The sequence below is a fragment of the Phyllostomus hastatus genome, unplaced genomic scaffold, assembly GCF_019186645.2.
Source record: "Phyllostomus hastatus isolate PE091 unplaced genomic scaffold, TTU_PhHast_1.1 phas_scaffold_216, whole genome shotgun sequence".
Taxonomy (NCBI): domain Eukaryota; kingdom Metazoa; phylum Chordata; class Mammalia; order Chiroptera; family Phyllostomidae; genus Phyllostomus; species Phyllostomus hastatus.
In genome coordinates, this window is record NW_025334018.1 from 8,274,078 (window position 1) to 8,292,135 (window position 18,058).

Consider the following 18,058-nt stretch of genomic DNA (forward strand, 5'->3'; position numbering starts at 1 on the left):
CTCCTGCTGGCCTGGTTACAGGCTCTGCAGTGCAGGAGTCCATGCCTGAGGATCAGGCACTCCAAAAGCCCCTGGAGAGTGTGCTGTCTGAGCTGGGGGTGGGAGAGGAAAGGCAAACCCATACCTGTAGTACATGTTGATTCCTGTGAGAAAACAATGGCCCTGCCAGGATGGAGGGGGCCCAGTGTAGCCAATGGGATACCAGGTAGCCAGTGGTATCCTCAAGGTATAGAATCCCAGAAGAAGCTCAGCCTTGGTCTCTGCTGCTGGCAGGTTGAACATTTGGCAGCAGCACTAGCTGCATGAGCCGTGGTGAGAGTCCGTGATGTTGGGCCACATGTAGACTCTATCTCTGCCACTGTAGCTGGTCTGCTTCTGTTTGTATTACACTGAGTGTCTCTTACTTGGGAGATGTTCTCTGCTTAACAGGTGATAAAAGATCTTCACACTTCACGCCCACTGCCCTGTGCCCACCCACATGCTTCCACCACGGACCTCCCTGTTCTTACTCTTCTAATCTTCCTCCTAAGTGCCTCGATCAGCCAATCAGGGCGTTTGCCCCTGCCTGAGGTCTGGATATAGTCTCACCTGGATGATTTCTCTGTGTGCATGAACTGGGTGACTCCGGTCGCCACCTGAAACCCTGCCAACTGGGATGACTTTACTCACCACTACCTTTAAAGGCCTCCCATGAGTTGCTGTACATTTTCAATTTGCAGCCTCATATTGATTGGTCTATTTCAAGATCTTTTTCTCCCCTTTCAGCTGGTCATAAGGGATGTTCATGTAACCAAAGGTGCTGGTGGGTGCCGTGGGTGCCTGAGTTACCTACTCATACAGTTTGTACCCTCTTGTCCTGCTTGGTCTCAAAAGTACTATCTTTGTTAAATTGTCACTGGGCCACACTGACCTTATGACTTGGAAGATCTAACTATACCTAGCTCGTGATGGGTGGTTCTGTCCTCATCGTCACCTAGTGATTCAAAACAAAGCAAAACAAAGCCATACAAAACAAATTCTCTGTCCCTACCAGGGCCCAAAAGCACACTAAAAGTTGTTTTTCAAAAGGCATCTCCGTTGCAGATGGCACAGCCTCGCTCCGGGATCACAGGGGGCTCGCACTGTGATTCTCCAGCTGGCTCTTGCCAGATCCTACGCAGCACCTTTTCTCTCCACCGATACTCCCAGTGCCACAAGGTTTGCTGCGTTATTTGGCCCAAGTGGTAGAGGCTTCCTGCATCCAGCTTTGACCTACTGAAAGCCCTTTTGTCCCGTGGTGGGGCAAAGGTGTAATGGCCACCGTAATGAGAAGATATGTTAAGACTGACACACAAAGAAGGCAACTCCATAGACTATAATACAATTAACTATAGAGTGATTTACTTACAGGAATACTGGGTTGGAACAGAACAGATGACCCAGCAGTCTGCACAGATTCTTCACTATAGACTCCTGTTACCGTACTTTTCTTTTTTTTTTTTTTTTAGTAATATAACTCAGGTACTAATGATTGAGAAGGCAAAGGAACCAAGAGTGCAGTACATGCCATACTTCTGGTGGTCTTGTGATAGACGATTGCTTATAACCAATACTATCACCAGTTTGGTGGCCCTGCCATTCCAAGCATTAGCAACAAAAATGTTTATGGCTCCATTTTAAGGAACACAGATAATCACCAACCAGAAGGCTTTGATAAGGACAGTGAGGTGGGTCAGAGGTCAAAGCACGGAATTTAAAAATGAAATGAAGTTGCAGGCACAGAGCTGGAGCTGTTTCAGGCACACCTGCATCTGTACACTCTTCGGGGCTCCAGGTCCTGGTCAAGGCTGGCAGCCTCCCAACGTTCCCTGATATGGGCCCACGAAGGAGCCTCACACAGGGAATATTCTGCTTGTAAAGCCTGGAAAGGCCCACCAAGTGCTGTGATTTCTTTGAGGTCGGGGGACAGGGAGCAACAATATGGTTTGGAGGCCAGGCCCTGACTACTGGACTTACAGGTGTGGCAGCTCCCTGGATCTTTCCGAGTTTATCTCCCACCCTCTGGAGCACCGAGTTTCTCCAGCGTGCCGGTGCCACTTCTTGCTCGTCTGGCCTGATGAGCATAATGCCATTGTTGTAATGGATTAGTATGCAGTTCTGCAGGATGACGGAGATGAGGGCGAGCTGGCTTAGCTCTGGGACAAAACTGTATACTGGATACTGTATATTCCACATGAATACAAACTTGTTTGTGATTCAGACAGAAAAGAATGCACATCACTGGTCACATACCGCATGCCTGAGGCCACAGTAATTTTCTCTAGTAGAGCTACCACATCTGGCATGGCAGCTTATGATTGTGGCTACTACTTAGATGAGCTTGCAGTTGTATCCAGAATCCATTGAAGCTTCTGCAGGGACCGGTCTGCTTAGTTGAATAAAGGCGTAATTGGGATCACTTCCATCCTTTCGATTGGTATGGTAGCCACCAGCCACATGTGACTATTTAGGTTCAAATTAATTAAGCAAAATTAAAAATTTAGTTCCTCAGTCACACTAGCCATAAAGTGCTCAACAACCACATGTGGCTTGTGTCTCCAGTTCCAGGTGGAATAAGAATAAAGAGGAGCGAACCCTTAAATGTACAGGGCCAAGGGGCAAGGATAGGGCCCCTGCCCCTGGAGAAAAATTTCAGGCCTGGGCACCCCCCTGGAGAAAGTGTGAGGTGGTGCCAGGCCTTGGTCAGACCCAGCCCTCAGGCTTGGGGAACAGGCAGGCAGGCCTTGATTTGGGGGACACCCAAGAACCTATTCCTGGCACAGATAAAAGCCAGAGATAAGGGTAGACTGATGTACAAATTGTTCAATTCAGAAATTGATATAATCATATGAATTTTTTAAGCATTGACATACATATGAGGAAAAAAAAACTGTGACAAAGATTACAAGCATGGAAAAGTCTGGAGAGGAAGCACAGTAGAGTGGGGGAGGGGAAGCCCTTCGTGGTGCCTTAGCTTCAGCCCAGATCATTAGTGCTCTGCCTCTACCCACATCCCCCCTGACCCTCTACCCTAGGGAGCCCTTGCCCTGAAACCCTCCTCCCTCTGCGGGCGGGCGGAGGGGCTCCCTGCTCTGGGCGTGAACGTCACTTCCTGCTTTAACCCTATTCCTCTGGCCAGCATCTTCCACAGACGGTCCCACTCCAGAGTGTCTTCGGGCCTCTTGTCCCATGGGCCTCATCCCTGCGACTCCCCTCCTTTCCCTGTCTCCCCACCCACACGACAGAACATTCTGTGCAATCAACGAAACTTCTGCTGTTACCTACGATCACGTCCTTTCATAAAAGTGTCGGAGTTGCTGGACTTCTATTGAGATGATCATTATTGTACTGCTTCCTGAAGGTGAGGGCGAGAGGACATTCTCATTGTCCACAGTCTAAGGTGCTCTTCCATCTCCTTCAAGTCCCAAGTTGCTGGAGGTGCTTTCAGGTGGCGTGGGCGTTAAAGGTGAGCCTTGCCAGTGGAGCCAGAACAGAGGCTAGGCGGGGCTGTGTCCCTGTTTGGCGGTAAGCTACATTTTTTTTAACCAGACAATCTAGAAGTATTTTGCTAGGTTTGTTTATACCCTTTCGGTTTTTCCCCTAAGCTTTGGGAAAGTTGTATTCATATATGTCAGTTTTATCTCAGCTTGTTCTGTGGAATAGCAGGGAAACATTTTGTCTCCAAAACGGAGCCCAAGCGGGAGAGGAACATATCTTGAAGCTAGTTCGTGAGCACCCAGAAAATCAGAGAGGTAAAGTAAGTCTGTGACAGGTAAGAGCTGGGGCTTTATGAGGTCACTGCCCCTCCCCACCTGAAGCTGCCCCTTGCAGTGCCAAGCTGGGAGATCTGGAATTAATTTATTAGGAAAAGCAGCAGCTACCTTCTGCTTTTCCTTAGGGTTGGGGACAAGGACAGTCAAGCAAGATCCCCAGTTATCGCTGCACACAGAGAGGTTATGAAAAAGCCTCAAATGAAAAGGTAAAAATAATGCACCCGCTTCTCATGGTGAGTTACTCCCTGGTGAGGTGTGTGGGCACCCCCTGCTGGCGTGCTGAAGGAGCAGCGCTCTGCAGTAACTGTCCTGAGCACGCAGAGATGCAAGACCATTTCACTGTCTCTCAGAAGTCATTTTTTAAATTTTTAAAAATTATTTTATTATTCATTTACAATAGTCTACATTTTCCCTCCACCACTCCCTCCACCCCAGCCAAACCCACCTCCCTCCCTTGCTTCCACCCTCCCCCTTGGTTTTGTCCATGTGTCCTTTACAGTAGTTCCTTCTCCCCACTGTCCTCTCTGGTTACTGTCAGATTGTCCTTAATTTCAATGTCTCTGGTCATATTTGATTTGTTTGTCTGTTCTGTTGATTAGGTTCCATTTAAAGGTGAGATCATAAGGTATTTGTCTTTTACCACCTGGCTTATTTTTTTAAATATATTTTATTGATTATGCTATTACAGTTGTCCCATTTTCTCTCCTTCACTCCCCTCCACCCTGCTCACCCTCTGCCCCCACATTCCCCACCTTTAGTTCATGTCCATGTGTCATACATACAAGTTCTTTGGCTTCTACATTTCCCACACTATTCTTGCCCTCCCCCTGTCTATTTTCTACCTACCATCTATGCTACTTATTCCCTGTACCTTTTGCCCCTCTCTCCTCCTCCCACTCCCCTGTTGCTAACCCTCCATCTGATCTCCATTTCTGTGGTTCTGTTCCTGTTCTAGTTATTTGCTTGTTTTTGTTGTTGTTGTTGTTTTAGGTGTGGTTGTTAATAACTGTGAGTTTGCTGTCATTTTACTGTACATATTTTTTCTTAGATAAACCCCTTTAACATTTCATATAACAAGGGCTTGGTGATGATGAACTCCTTTTACTTGACCTTATCTAAAAAGCACTTTATCTGCCCTTCTATTCTAAATGAGAGCTTTGCTGGATAGAGTCATCTTGGAATAGGTCCTTGCCTTTCATGACTTTGAATACTTCTCTTCAGCCCCTTCTTGTCTGCAAGGTCCCTTTTGAGAAATCAGCTGATAGTCTAATGGGAACTCCTTTGTTGGTAACTGTCTCCTTATCTCTTGCTGCTTCTAGGATTCTCTCCTTCATTTTAATCTTGGGTAGTGTAATTATATGTGCCTTGGTGTGTTCCTCCTTGGGTCCAACTTCTTTGGGACTCTCTGAGCTTCCTGGACTTCCTGGAAGTCCATTTCCTTAGCTAGATTGGGGAAGTTCTCCTTTATTATTTGTTCAAATAACTTTTCCACTTGTTGCTCTTCCTCTTCTTCTTCTGGTACCCCTATAATTAGGATGCTGGAATGTTTAAAGATGTCCTGGATGTTCCTAAGCCTCTCCTCATATTTTTGAATTCTCATTTCTTCATTCTTTTCTGATTGGTTGTTTCTTGCTTCCTTCTGGTCCACACCATTGATTTGAGTCCCAGTTTCCTTCCCATCACTATTGGTTCTCCATACATTTTCCTTTATTTCACTTAGTGTAGCCTTCATTTTTTCATCTAATTTGCAACCAGATTCAACCAGTCCTGTGAGCATCCTGATTATTAGTGTTTTAAACTGTGCATCTGATAGGTTGGCAACCTCTTCATTGCTCAGTTGTATTTTTTCTGGAGCTTTGATCTGTTCTTTCGTTTGAGCCATTTTTTTTTTTGTCCTGATGCGCCTGTTACCTAACGTAGTGAGGGGCAGAGCCTTAGGTGTTCCCCCCGGGCGAGACAACCCATGTGGCTGGGTTGTGAGGCTGTATGTGGGGGAGGGGTCCGAGAGGGAACAATGACACTTGTTCTGCTCTCTGCCGAAATTCAGTCCCTTCTCCTGCTACCACAAGCAAATTGGGCCCTTCTGGTGCTGATTCCCAGGTGGGTGGGTTTGTGTATGTTCTAGGACCCTGTGGGTCACTGTAACAAATTCTCCTGTGACACTGGGAGTTTGTACCGCTGCCACCTCAACCCTCACGGGTGTTTTCAATCAATGGTTTGAGGCTCTATTTCCCCAAGCTGGGGCCCTGGGTTGTGCAGTCTGTCCTGCTCCCCCTTTGTTTCGTCTGGTTTATCTGCGAGCAAACGTGGGACCGTGTGCTCCACCAGCTGCCGCCACAGTCTTGCCAGCCATCTGCAGCCTTGCGCACCCCATTCACAATCTGCCGCCTTGCTTGGTCCACCAGCCGCCACCTTGCCACAAGTCTACTTGGTCCCGGTCGCCTGTCTCCACCCCTCCTACTGGTCTGGATGAATGTTTCTTCTTTAACTCCTTGGTTGTCGGACTGCCATGCAGTTTGATTTTCCGTCAGTTCTGGTTGTTTTTCGTTTTTAAATTGTCGTTGTCCTCCTTTTGGTTGTGTGAGGAGGTACAGTGTGTCTGCCTACGTCTCCATCTTGGCCGGAAGTCCCCTCTCAAAAGTCACTTGTAAGGCAGGTGTCCTTCTCTTTGTTCTATACCATTTATTCCCTGTTGTGCCCTCATAACCCGTCTCTCTCACTCTGTCTCTCTTTCTGTCTCTGTCTTAATCTCTTGTACATATACACACACTTACCTTTTTACCCTTTCCCCAGAAATATTGCTCAAAATACCCAATAGGATGATCAGGTTAGACTTGATTTTCAAGTTTTTAAAGATTGCTTTGGAGGAGGTCTCACATCAAATCATCCCTAATTATCAAATGTCCAAGTTTCGCTCCATTGAAGTCAGCTCATTTCTTTGCTTTATTTAAGAGTTCATTGGATGCCGTGGCTCTCACAACGCTGGCATCTTTCACCTTTTGGATGTTTATGCTCCGCGCTCATGGAAAGGAAGGGGCAGGGCCTGTCTTGACTCATGGGCACCCTCAGAGCTGCTCCTCCTGCCCCCCCTCCTCCTGGGGCTTCTGGGGCATCTCTTGCGGCTGTTTTTGTTCCTGATATTTCAGCTCTTCTTCTAAATGTTTGTCTTCTCGACGGAAGGAAATTACCTTCTTCCCATGACCAGAGTCCACAGGAATTTCGAAAGTCAACTTTTTCTTTCTCTGCAGTTTCTTATATATTATCACACAGAAAACAGTGCTCACCAAAAACATTATTCCCACTGCCAGGTGGAGCAGGACATGTAACCACGCGGGAGCTGGTGACTGGAGCCCTGTGAGAGAAAATGAGAGAGAAGAAATGCTCTTCAGAAACCAGGGGCATCTGACTGGGTTGCATTTGGGGGAGACGGTTGGCTGGGACCTGCCATCCCTGTCCCCGGTGGAGACGCCAGAGATATCAGGGGGCAGGAAGGAGCTGCAGGCGGCTCCGGCCGGGCCCTGCGGTGTACGGCCAAGGGGCAGGCTCCTCAGAAAACCTTCACTGCCAGGGCCTTGTCGCTGGACTTTCTCCCTAGTTTCAGAGACAACTGCTATTTCTACTTAGTGCTTGAAATGAATGTGGACTAAAGACGAACACTTTCTTTTCCCCCAAGGAGTTTTTTGCTCTGGAGCTCACAGTCCCTTCACCTCAGCCAGATACAGACACCCGGGCAGGTATTTGTGTGCAGCCCTCAGAATCCTCACCTCACCAGCCTGCCACACGAGGTCCCTGGTTCTCAGGACCTGTGACACTAGATATTGCTGATTAAGTTGTTGGTAAGAGAAAAGGGGCAGAGGGAGGGATAAGAAGAGACAGAGAGAAAAAGAGAAGGAGAATGGAAGACATAGGAGAAAAAAAGAAGGAAGGACAAAAACAAGGACATAAACAGAGAAAGGAAAGGAAAGGAAATAGAAGGAAAAGAAGGAAAATGTAATGGTGTTTACAAGGAGCTCAGTGAAGTTCCGAATCAAGAGTGGAAAGGCCTGTTCATAGCATCTCCCTGCCCAAGCCGTGAGCAGACCACAGTCCCGCTGGCACCAAGGGAGCGTCCTCCCTTGTGCCGGTCACGCCCCATCAGCCTCACTCACCGAACACTTGAAGCTCCAACTCAGGGCTGCGCTTGATGACACCTCCGTCTTCTGTGGCAGCCTCACACCAGTAGAACCTGGAGCCTTCTCTCCCAGCCGTTCGTATCTGGTAGTCAGAGGATGCGGTCCTGTTCACCAGGGTCTGGTTGGCCACGTAGAAGGAGAAGTAGAGCTGCCCAGGAGGGCTGTGTGGGAGCAGCCTCGTCTCACAGCTCAGGTTGACCGCATCACCCTCTAGCAGGGGCAGTGAAGAGGATGCTCTCAGCACCGGGGCTGGAAACAGCTCTAAAGAAAAAGTTGACAGTTGCCTGCTTCAGAGTTAAGGTTCATTTGGCAGAAGACATACTCCCCCCACCCCTTTGGGAGCCTGTCTCCACAGAGTGCATCCATAAAACCCAATTTTTTCCGCTTCCAGCAGAGAGGCACTCTTGGGGTTTCCTCATAGATATAGTTACCAGCTTGCTCACAGCCTCCTGGGGAGAGTCCTCTCCACAGTTCATGCTGCCCTGAATGACCATGTTATTCGCTATACGACCATGCCTTTGGGTGATGTTTGGCCAGGAGTGGATACACCCACACCCTGGCCAGTTCAGTGTCTCATTACTCGTGTTCCCACCTCAAAAGATAATCTGGGACAATGATTTCTTTCCCATAGGAATTAGCTATTATTTTTTCAGACGAAAAGAAGCTACTAGTGGTTATTAGTACTGAGACGAAGTCCATGAAAGAGTCACGACAACGGCCCCATGCAACTGGAGCAGAGGAAGCCGCTCGGACAGCAGACGTTCAGAGAACAGTGGACCCAGAGAGGCCACGTCTCCCCAGAGAGATGGGCAGAAAGTACAGCCAAGGTCCCATGCCTTCCTGGCCGCTGTTTTCCAGCAGGCGTGTCCAGCCTTTTGGCACCTCTGGGCCACACAGGAAAAAGAAGAGTTGTCTGAGGCCACATATTAAATACACAAACACTAATGAAAACTGATGATCAAAAATAGGTCTGGGCATAGTTTTCATGATATCCACCAGCACAGATAAGCAAAAAAGTCCCCGCGTGTGGCTTGCGGGCCATAGGCTGGACACCTCTGTTGTGGAGCTTTTATGGGATTCCGTGGGTTATTTTCTACCTGCTTGAGTGATTATTTCATGCAAGTAAAACAAAATTGATGAAATGGATCCTCTCTATGCCCTGGCCTTGAAGTTAACTCCTAAGTTTATTTACAGGGCACCAGAGTATTCTGGAAAGAGCAACAGACTGGGACCCAGAGAACCTCAGTTCTGGTCCCTGCCTCACCCCGCGCCCCCCCCAGCCACTGGTCATGTTGTGACCTTCAGGAAGGGAGATTCTCAGTTTCTTCATTTGCAAATTGAAGCTATCATTTATGATGGTTTCACTGGTCCTTAAAACTACAGTTCTGTGACGATTCAGATACAATACCTTTAACAGTGACGTTTACTCCTGCTGATGTGAAGTTAGGCTTCCCGTAGAAGCCTGAGCAGTGATAGACGCCACTGTGACTCACGTTGGTTTTTGGAATGGTGACTTCAGGGTTCCAAGAAGAAAACTTAAAGGTCTTGCCATTGTGGTAGAAAAGCATCTTGTATATCCTCTTGTTCTTCCATCCGTGACACCTCAAGGCCAGAGGTTTCCCTTCAGTGACAACTCTGCTAGAGACCTGCAGTAGTAGCCAATCTGGAAAACGGGACCCAAAATGCGTGTGTACAGTGGCACAGGTACCCTCAAGGAAGCCAAAGCTGAACACTGGGGGCTTCGTCTTTCTCCTCAAACATCCCACCCTGGAGCTCTGCTGAGTCTGAGGCCTATCTCCCACTCCTCAAATCCCCTCAGCTTTGCCGGGAAGGAAAGTAACCTTCACCAGCAGCCCTGGACATGGCCCCTTCTCCTCTTCCCTGACCAGATCTTAGAGGTTGTTAGGTTGTTTGGGACAGCGGTTTTATCACATGTGGTAGGTAGTATTCTAAGATGACCCCAGTAAGTCACACCCTTGTCTGGTCCCCTTCTAGCCACCAGAATAGGACAAGTTGATGGGATGTCCTCCCAGGATGTTGTTACATTAAATAAGCCTCTGTGCTAGCTGTCTGGGCTGAGTCTCCTGCTGGCCTTGAAGACGGGAGCTGATGTGTTGTGAGGCAGCCCGTGACAGAGGCATGCGGCAGGGGGCCTCCGGCTGACAGCCTGCCAACGGGCAGAGACTTCAGCCTTATAGCCACAAGGGGCTGGATTCTGCCAACGACCCTGTGCGCTTGGAAGAGCCGCAGGAAGGACCACAGCCCAGTAAGCACCCTGATGGCAGCCTCAGCAGAGCACCTAGCTAAGCCGTCCGGAGGCTCCTGTCCAGTGGAAAGATAATGGATGTCGTTTGAAGCTAAGTCAGTGGTAATTTGTTACATAGCATTAGAAAACTGATACACTCAACTCCTGACTAATTTGTTCATAGGATCACATATACTAAGACAAGCACACAAAATGGCAAACATATCCAGACATATTTATGCTTCTAAATTAATAGAAATGCTCACATATGTGCAGATCAGTGATACAACTGGTAACAACAAGCTCCAAGTCAAATGGGCCCTCACTTTGGATGGGCACCTCTACATGTAACTAAAAATGCTTCTTCTTCCCTTCCCTGGGCAGTTGGTTTGGCTAAATGAGCATGAGGTTCTTAGAGGACAGAAGTGGAAAAGAGACAGTAGCACTGCTTCCCCATCTCGAACTCACTTAAGGGGAAGGCAGGCATTCCGGTGCTGCACGTAGCACGGTTCTCGGTCTCGGATGCTGCACTCTTTCCTCCCCGTTCCTGTTCTCAACCGAGAGGTGCTCAGAGACTGCACGGCCCACACACGTCCTCAAACACAGTGGGGGATTTTAACAAACCTCCCTCCGAAACCATCCAAAATGCAGTGATGATATAAAATATTTGAATGACACAAGTAATAGACTTAGTTTCATGGATTTATACAGAATGCTGTACCTCAGAGAAAATTCACATACTTTCCAAATGCACATGCAACAGTTACACAAATTGAACACATACCAGACCACAAAGCAGTTTTCCACAAATATCAGGGAATATCATATTTAACAGAAATTCTGACCAGAATGTCAAAAACACTTTTTTTGAGAAAACACTTTCTCTAAAAGTAGAAATCAATGACAAGGGAAAAAAAGCCACTGTCCCAAAACACTTCTAAATAAATCATGACTAGAAGAAAGAAAAAAAATTATAAATAAAATTTAAAATATTTAGCCTTAAAAGATAAGAGTATTGCATATCAAAAATTGGGGAATGTGGCTTTTAGCAGACATTAGTTTTCTACTCAAAAATCGTTCTCCCTGTCTTTATCGCCTTGGAGTAGGGTAGAGACACTCATTTTAAACCACAGGATTAGGACCTGGGTCCACGGACCAGCTGTATTTTCTTAGTCTCAGCACACACAGATGGACTGAAGTGACTGGGAGCTGGTGTAACCGCCAGTGAATCCTCCACTGCTGACGAACTGTGGCAAACATCTTTAAATACGGCATAGAAAACATCAACCAAAAAACGATGTAGTATACTGTAAAGCGTGAAATTAAACACTTTTGCTTGTTGAAAAGGAAAACGGCATGCTCAGCAAAAAGTCAGGCCACAGAGTAGAAGATACGACACTTGAACAAGGACTCGTATCCAGGATGTATTAAGAGCGCCCACAAGTCAATATGGAAGAGGTAGAAGACAATTTTTAAAAGTTGGCCAAAAACCTAGGCAGGTACTTTACAAAAGAGGATATCCAAGTAAATAATAAGTGTAAAAAATACTCCATATCATTAGTCATGAGGGAAATGCAAATTAAAACCATAGTGTGATGCTACTGCACATGCGTCTGAATGGCTACAATGAAAAATACAGGAAACACGTGCTGTTGCTGAGGGACAACCATGACTCTCACACCGAGAGTGTAATGTGGAAAACTAAAGCTGAATATGTACGTATTCTGTGACCTAGCAATTCCACTCCTAGGCAATTCCAACAGACACGTGTACATGCGTGCACCTACAGACAGGTAGGTACGGTAATGTCCACAGTGAGAGTGTCTCTAAGAGGTCCAAACTGGAAGCAACCCAACAGTCCAGTAAAATGGATCAACATGGGATATTATACAGTGATGAGAACTAACTGCAACTTTACAACATCTATGAATCTTACAACCAATGTGAGTAAAGGAAGCCAGACACGAAGAGCACATACTATACCGTACTATATCCATTCATATGAAGTTAAAAAAAACAGGTGAAAACATATGGTGTTGGACGTCACTGTAAAGGCAGCGACTAGAAATGGGCTGGAGGGAGATTCTGTGACTCTGGAAACATTTATTTATCTGGGTTACAATTTACTTTGTGAAAATACACTGATGTGTACACTTCAGGTTTGTTGTATGTTATACTTCAATAAAATTCACATTAAAATATCATGTAAAAATAGATAATTGTTGACTTGGGAAAGAATATGCCTGCCAAGAAGGACTCCTTAGGGTTAACTGGGCTCAAACTCGTGATCAGACTCCAGCAGCCATTGCTGACAGGGGCCGTTCCTGCACTCTGCATTTCGGGGGAAAGCCGCAGACCGACTGCCAGCTCCCTGCGCTGTGGTCCTGCTGGCTAAGCCCACCCTTAGGAGGGAGCTCCCGGAATCAGCTTTCAGCCAGTGGGCTCAGACCTACCTCCTCCAAATGGGACTGCTCAAACCATACAAGGTCTTGCGTTACAAGAGTTGTCAGCTCCCCTCACCTCTCTAGCATAGGAATCAAGTCCCAGAGGCCTGACAGACACAGGGTAAAGCCAGCATTTCCCCTGAGATTCTTGATGTTTCCTCAGCTAAAAGACATTTCCTCCAAAAGCAAGCTAGTCCACATAAATCTAATTCTGTCTCCAGGATGGATTCACTTTGCACTGTCAGTTACTTGGAAGTTTTAGCTTAATGCTTCTGAATAACTAAATAATCCATTTGAATGATTTCTCCTGAACAATAAAACATTTTGCCCTTGAGAGTATTGAAGTCTCCATCTCTTGATGTAGATAGAAACCTCTTACAGATTTAAGTAGATGGTAGCTTTTTTTCTGCTTCTATTCATCAAAGTTTAAAATGATAATAAAATAAAAACAAATAATAAAATTAATAAAATTAAATAAAACAAAATAAACACATTAAATAAATAAATAAATGTGTGGGGTGAAATAAACAGAATAAATTAAATAATAAATAAAAATAAAATAAATACATTAAATAAATAAATAAGTAAATAAATAAAATGAAGTGAAAGAAATAAAATAAAATAAATTAATAAAATAAAATAAATGGAATGAAAGAAAAGAAATGAAATAAAAAATAACAAAATAAATAAAATAAAAATAAATAATAGCAATAAAACGAAATAATAAATTTTTAAAATAAATAAAATAAAGTTTCACAGTAATTCCATGTCCAGAATATTACCCTATAGATATACCATGAAATGTGCCCCAGATAATATGTACAAAGATGTTTATTGCAGCACTGCTTATAAAAGCAAGGCATGGGAACACATTGGAAGCTTAGTGATAGTGGTTAAATCGATTATAGCACAGCCATAGGCAGACATTTTTGAAAGTATGAGGTAGGTCTCTATTAATATAAACAGACCTTCACGGGTATTTTAAGTGATAAAAGGTGTAGGATAGTATATAGAGTATTCTACCAACCACTTTTTAAAAAGTTTCTATTATTAACAGTTTTGTTTCCATGGAAGCTGTCTGCAGGGCTGGGGGTTTGGGATGGGAGGGAGACTTTATTGTTCATCACTGTCCATTTCTCCAAATTAGTATTATTTACTATGGGCGGGTATAATTTTTAAACAAAACTAGATAACTTGGAATAATGACAAACTCCTAGGGTCTGAGTTTTACTCTAGATACCCTACTCACACCTGCCCCAGTTGAATGTTTTGGGGGCACAGTTCGAGGACTCTAATGTGATCTTTTGGTGATCTTGACTTTATTGACCTGGTAGGCGCACAGAGCTGAGACTCATGCTCAGACAAATTAATATGCTGTCACACTGTCACACACACACACACACACACACACACACACACCTGACATCCAGAAAGGAGAAAACGCAAAGGAAGACCTTGTGAACGCCAGCCCTCCTCTCCATGCCATACTCACCTCTGTGGACTTCCAGCTGTATGGGGTCACTTGGCAGCAGGGCACCTGTCTGGCACCTGTATTCCCCAATGTCTTTGACACTGGCCGCAATGATGCTGTAGCTGGGGGTCAAGGTCTGAAGGGCTGTGCCGTTGAGAGACCACTGTGTAGAGCTGTTCCAAGGCAGGTGGGCTCCCTCACACTGTAATGTTACATTTTCCTCTGAAAATACACTGACCCACGGAGGCTTCAAGGTGAGCACTGACTTTGCAAGATCTGCTGGGGGGAAAACAGAAACAAAAATAAGTGGCATAAAAGGAAAGGCTCTGAACAATTAGGGAGGTTTTATAGATAGCACTAGGGAAAAAATGTATATTTAGACTAGGTTGAAAAATAAGCAAGCGAGAACCTACAAATCCAGCCATGAAGGATGCCCACCCCTGACTGCAGAGGCCTCTGTTCACATTATGAAATCAGGGTGTTGCCAATTTGGGGTTCCAAAAACTCCCAGTGAAATGGGATAAACAATGAAACAGAGTTTTAAACTGGTGTAACTAGGTTGAAGTCGATTTGCTCTATTATCTCTGAGGGTTCATCTCAAGCCTCAATTAGCCTCTGCACTGGAAATCAAGATTCAAACCCCTCACTTTCGAACTGCCCAATGTCTGCTTGATTCTCTCTGAGGAGAAAAAAAAAAATACTCAGCTTTCTTGTAAGGCGGCCAGTGTGGAGCACACTGGAAAACCCAGCCAGGCCCCTTGTACACGTTTGCAGTCCTCACCCTTTCTCGCTACGTAGGCATTAAGTGCTGAGGTCAGAACTCACTTAGAATATCTTAGAGAGAACCCTTAAAAACCAGGATATTATCAAAATCGTACTCTGAATATAGGGGACTTCATATAATTTACAAATGTCCCCCCTTTCTACCCTTTCCCCATACTGTCTTCTGTAGGATAATGAGACCTAGCTTTTGGAAGCAGGAGTGTGCCAGAGGAAGAGAAGCTGAGTTAGCCATCACTCACCCGTTTGACCATCAACTGGAACTGTAAGCGACCAAACAATAGAGACATCATCAGTTCATCCGTGGAAGATGAAAAGAAAGGGAGAATTAGGGAGACAGAATTAAACTTTAAGGGGCCAGTTTAGGTCTATTAGTTTCCCTCTACCTCCTTTCCCAAAATCAGGTACCAGTGGTACAGAAGAGCCTACAGGTGGTGATTGTTGGGACTTTATTATGACATGATGCTTCCAGGCTTAATGTTGCCGCAGTTTCCCTTCCCATCCTTTTGAGAAAATGAAGACCAATAAACCATGGAAGCACAGATACAGTCAGTTGTCTCCACACTCCTGAGTTCTAGCCTAGGTTACCAAAGGAAGACAGAAACCCCTCAGTCCCCTTAGCCAGTGCCTGCCCCTTCTGGTGACCCTCTCCAAGCCCAACTTACCCCAAAGGAGCAGAGCTGTTAAGAGCCACATGTTATCTCCAAGGTGATGGCACCAGTGACATCTGTAACATGCAAGACATGGAAGAGAATCTGCTGAGGCTTCTGGAGCCAAGATTAGGAAAGAGGAAGGAAATTGCCTCTTCATGCTCATCCTGTTCCTTTTCTGGAAAATGCGTCCAGAATTCTCAAAGCATTCTCTCCCTTTTCTCATACTGCTCAGCCTGTCTCCCCCAGTGAGAAACCCTGGGTTTGGGGTTTATGAAATTCTAAGACTCCAAGGGAGGGCTAATGTTTTATGACATTCTCTTCTGAATATTCTCCCTCTGCCAACTAGGTTCCTTTTGGGGCTAGACTATGGCAAATCCCCATTTTTGAAACTGGTTCAAAGCCTGACTAATCCCCCCAAAATGGAATCAGTTGAAACCAGATTATTCTCCATCAGCCTCCATGAGACCTGTGCATAGTTACTCATCTGTGAGAGCTCCTCGGATACACGCTAGCCTCTGTTCCTCTGGGAATACCTGCAAGATCAGTTTCCCATTGTCATTTAAAAAGAAAAGAGTCATCTTTCTGAAAGACATTATGAATTTGGGGTGTTTATCTTGCCTAAGTTCAAGGAAATTAAATATTTAATGTGAATTCTATAGAGAAGAAAAGTAACTCATATAGAAGTGGAAACACATGTAAGAAGGGAGTATCAGAGTGTAGATGGGAAGCTCTATGCCACCAAAGTGAGTTGTTTCAGGAGGCAGAGTTGTTCAAATATAAAGAGATTTTTTTTTAGTTATTCTGTTAAGAGAGAAAAAAACTAAGCAGAAACTAGGATGAGTTCACTGGGAGTAGAAGGGACTTAGGTAGCAATCTCACTGACAAGAGAATTAAAAGTGACAAATAACGTTGCAGGTTGACTTGATGGCCCCAATTTCTCATCCCATCTTGAATCTACACTATCTGCACAGCCTCATGGGAGGCTGCAGGCACTGGCCTGAGCCTCGGCTTTGGTTCATCCACGTGACTTTCATTGGCCAATGAAATCAATGAAATATGGGTGGAAATGGCATTGTGCTAAGTCCAACCTAGACTTTAGGAAGCTTTCCATATAATCTTGCATCCTCACCTGTTTTTCCCTGATTGTCATGCTAAGAACATGCTCTGGCTGTCATGAGGCAGAGCTGTCCTCGCCACGGTAGCCCGAGGCAGAGCTGCCCCAGTTTTCCTGCTATCTTCAGTGAGAAATAAATGCTTACTGCTGTGTCTCACTGAGATGTGGAAAGTTTTATAGAGCGACAGCTGACTGATACAAATGCGAAGCAAGGAAAAGGGGTGAGGAAGAACTCAGGATATTCTGAGAGAGACAGGGGAAGCCTCAGCTGCTTGAAATGTACATTCCGATTCTATATTTATAACTATTATACTGTTTGGTCCTCAAAATTTTCCACGACACAGATGTATCAGAATTTATTTTATTAACATTTCTTCATAGATAAGCAGGTCATTTCTAATGTTTTACTGTTATGATCAGCATAATCTTGTACCCAGTTTTAAATGCTTGACTTATTTCTGTAGGACACAATTCAAGAATCAGCACTGCTCATTTAAAAGAAATAAATATTTTTCTTTGGATGGATGCCGTCAGATGTCATCATTACCATCATCATTGGATGTGTTTGGAGAATGTTTATTATGTGTCAGGCAAATATACGTGACATGTATTTTATCATTTAATCCTCCCAATAAATTATGAGTAGACACTATTGTGATATTTATTTCACAAATGAGGAACTAGTCAAAGAGAAATTTGGTAACTTGTCTAAGATTATAAAAAATGAAAGCAGAATTGAAAACCAGACAGTTTGATTTCCTTTACACTCTCACAAATAGTGTGTAATAGTACCCGCCCCATCCCTTACGATTTCTGCTTTGTAGTAAAATAGCTGCTTGTTTGAAAACGAGTAACTATGTTTCACCAACTGGTGAAATACAGGGGAATGAGTGTTGCTAGGGGAGAGAAGGGAAGAAAAGGTGAAGTGCTTTTTTTGATAAGAACCTGTAGTTCCCAAGTGTCGAAGAAATGTAAACCTATGTAAAAAGAACCAGGAGATAATTGAACAAACATTTAACCAGAGTAGTCGCTAGTATTTAATGGCCAATGAAAATCATGATGCTCATAAGGACTATTAGGAGAATTTATATCTAAATGTGACATATATACTTCCATATATTGATGATATTTTGTAATACCATCATCCTCATAGGATTCATATATTTAAAATCATTTCACAAATACACTTTTCTCATAGACTTTGATCTTATTTGTCTATTTTAACTAAAATATTTTTCTTTTTACAATTGATAATAATTTGTGAACAATTACTTGATATATTTTTTAAAAGGTAAAAGAACTTACATGTCATTAAGAATTGACAAAAATTATTTTATTTTTGCACTGGTTATAAGTAAAAAAGCAGTCAATAATCCTTTATTCCTTAC

General features: G+C 44.5%; 1 protein-coding gene across 2 annotated transcripts; it reads right to left on the bottom strand.

Moving 5' to 3' along the window:
• Window positions 1-6,324: 6,324 nt before the first annotated feature.
• FCGR1A (Fc gamma receptor Ia) lies at window positions 6,325-15,649 on the bottom strand. Of its 2 annotated transcripts, none has more exons than XM_045816866.1 (6): window positions 15,569-15,649; window positions 15,146-15,166; window positions 14,145-14,399; window positions 9,372-9,626; window positions 7,940-8,224; window positions 6,325-7,143 (listed from the first exon to the last, which is right to left on the bottom strand). In XM_045816866.1, the coding sequence occupies exons 1-6, from the start codon at window positions 15,597-15,599 to the stop codon at window positions 6,857-6,859; spliced, it is 1,134 nt and encodes a 377-aa protein (XP_045672822.1). In that variant the 5' UTR covers window positions 15,600-15,649; the 3' UTR covers window positions 6,325-6,856. The 2 variants fall into 2 exon arrangements, with proteins under 2 accessions (XP_045672822.1, XP_045672821.1); XM_045816865.1 differs by having other exon boundaries at window positions 14,145-14,402; window positions 15,569-15,622.
• Window positions 15,650-18,058: the final 2,409 nt, after the last annotated feature.

What these genes read in the sequence shown, in the direction of transcription:
- FCGR1A (XM_045816865.1), bottom strand. Translation starts at nt 15,599, where the DNA reads ATGTGGCTCTTAACAGCTCTGCTCCTTTGGG. An exon ending in ACAGCTGGAAGTCCACAGAG is followed by an intron (nt 9,627 to 14,144) that starts GTGAGTATGGCA and finishes CCCGTTTTCCAG; the next exon opens with ATTGGCTACTACTGCAGGTC. An exon ending in AGTAAACGTCACTGTTAAAG is followed by an intron (nt 8,225 to 9,371) that starts GTATTGTATCTG and finishes CTTTTTCTTTAG; the next exon opens with AGCTGTTTCCAGCCCCGGTG.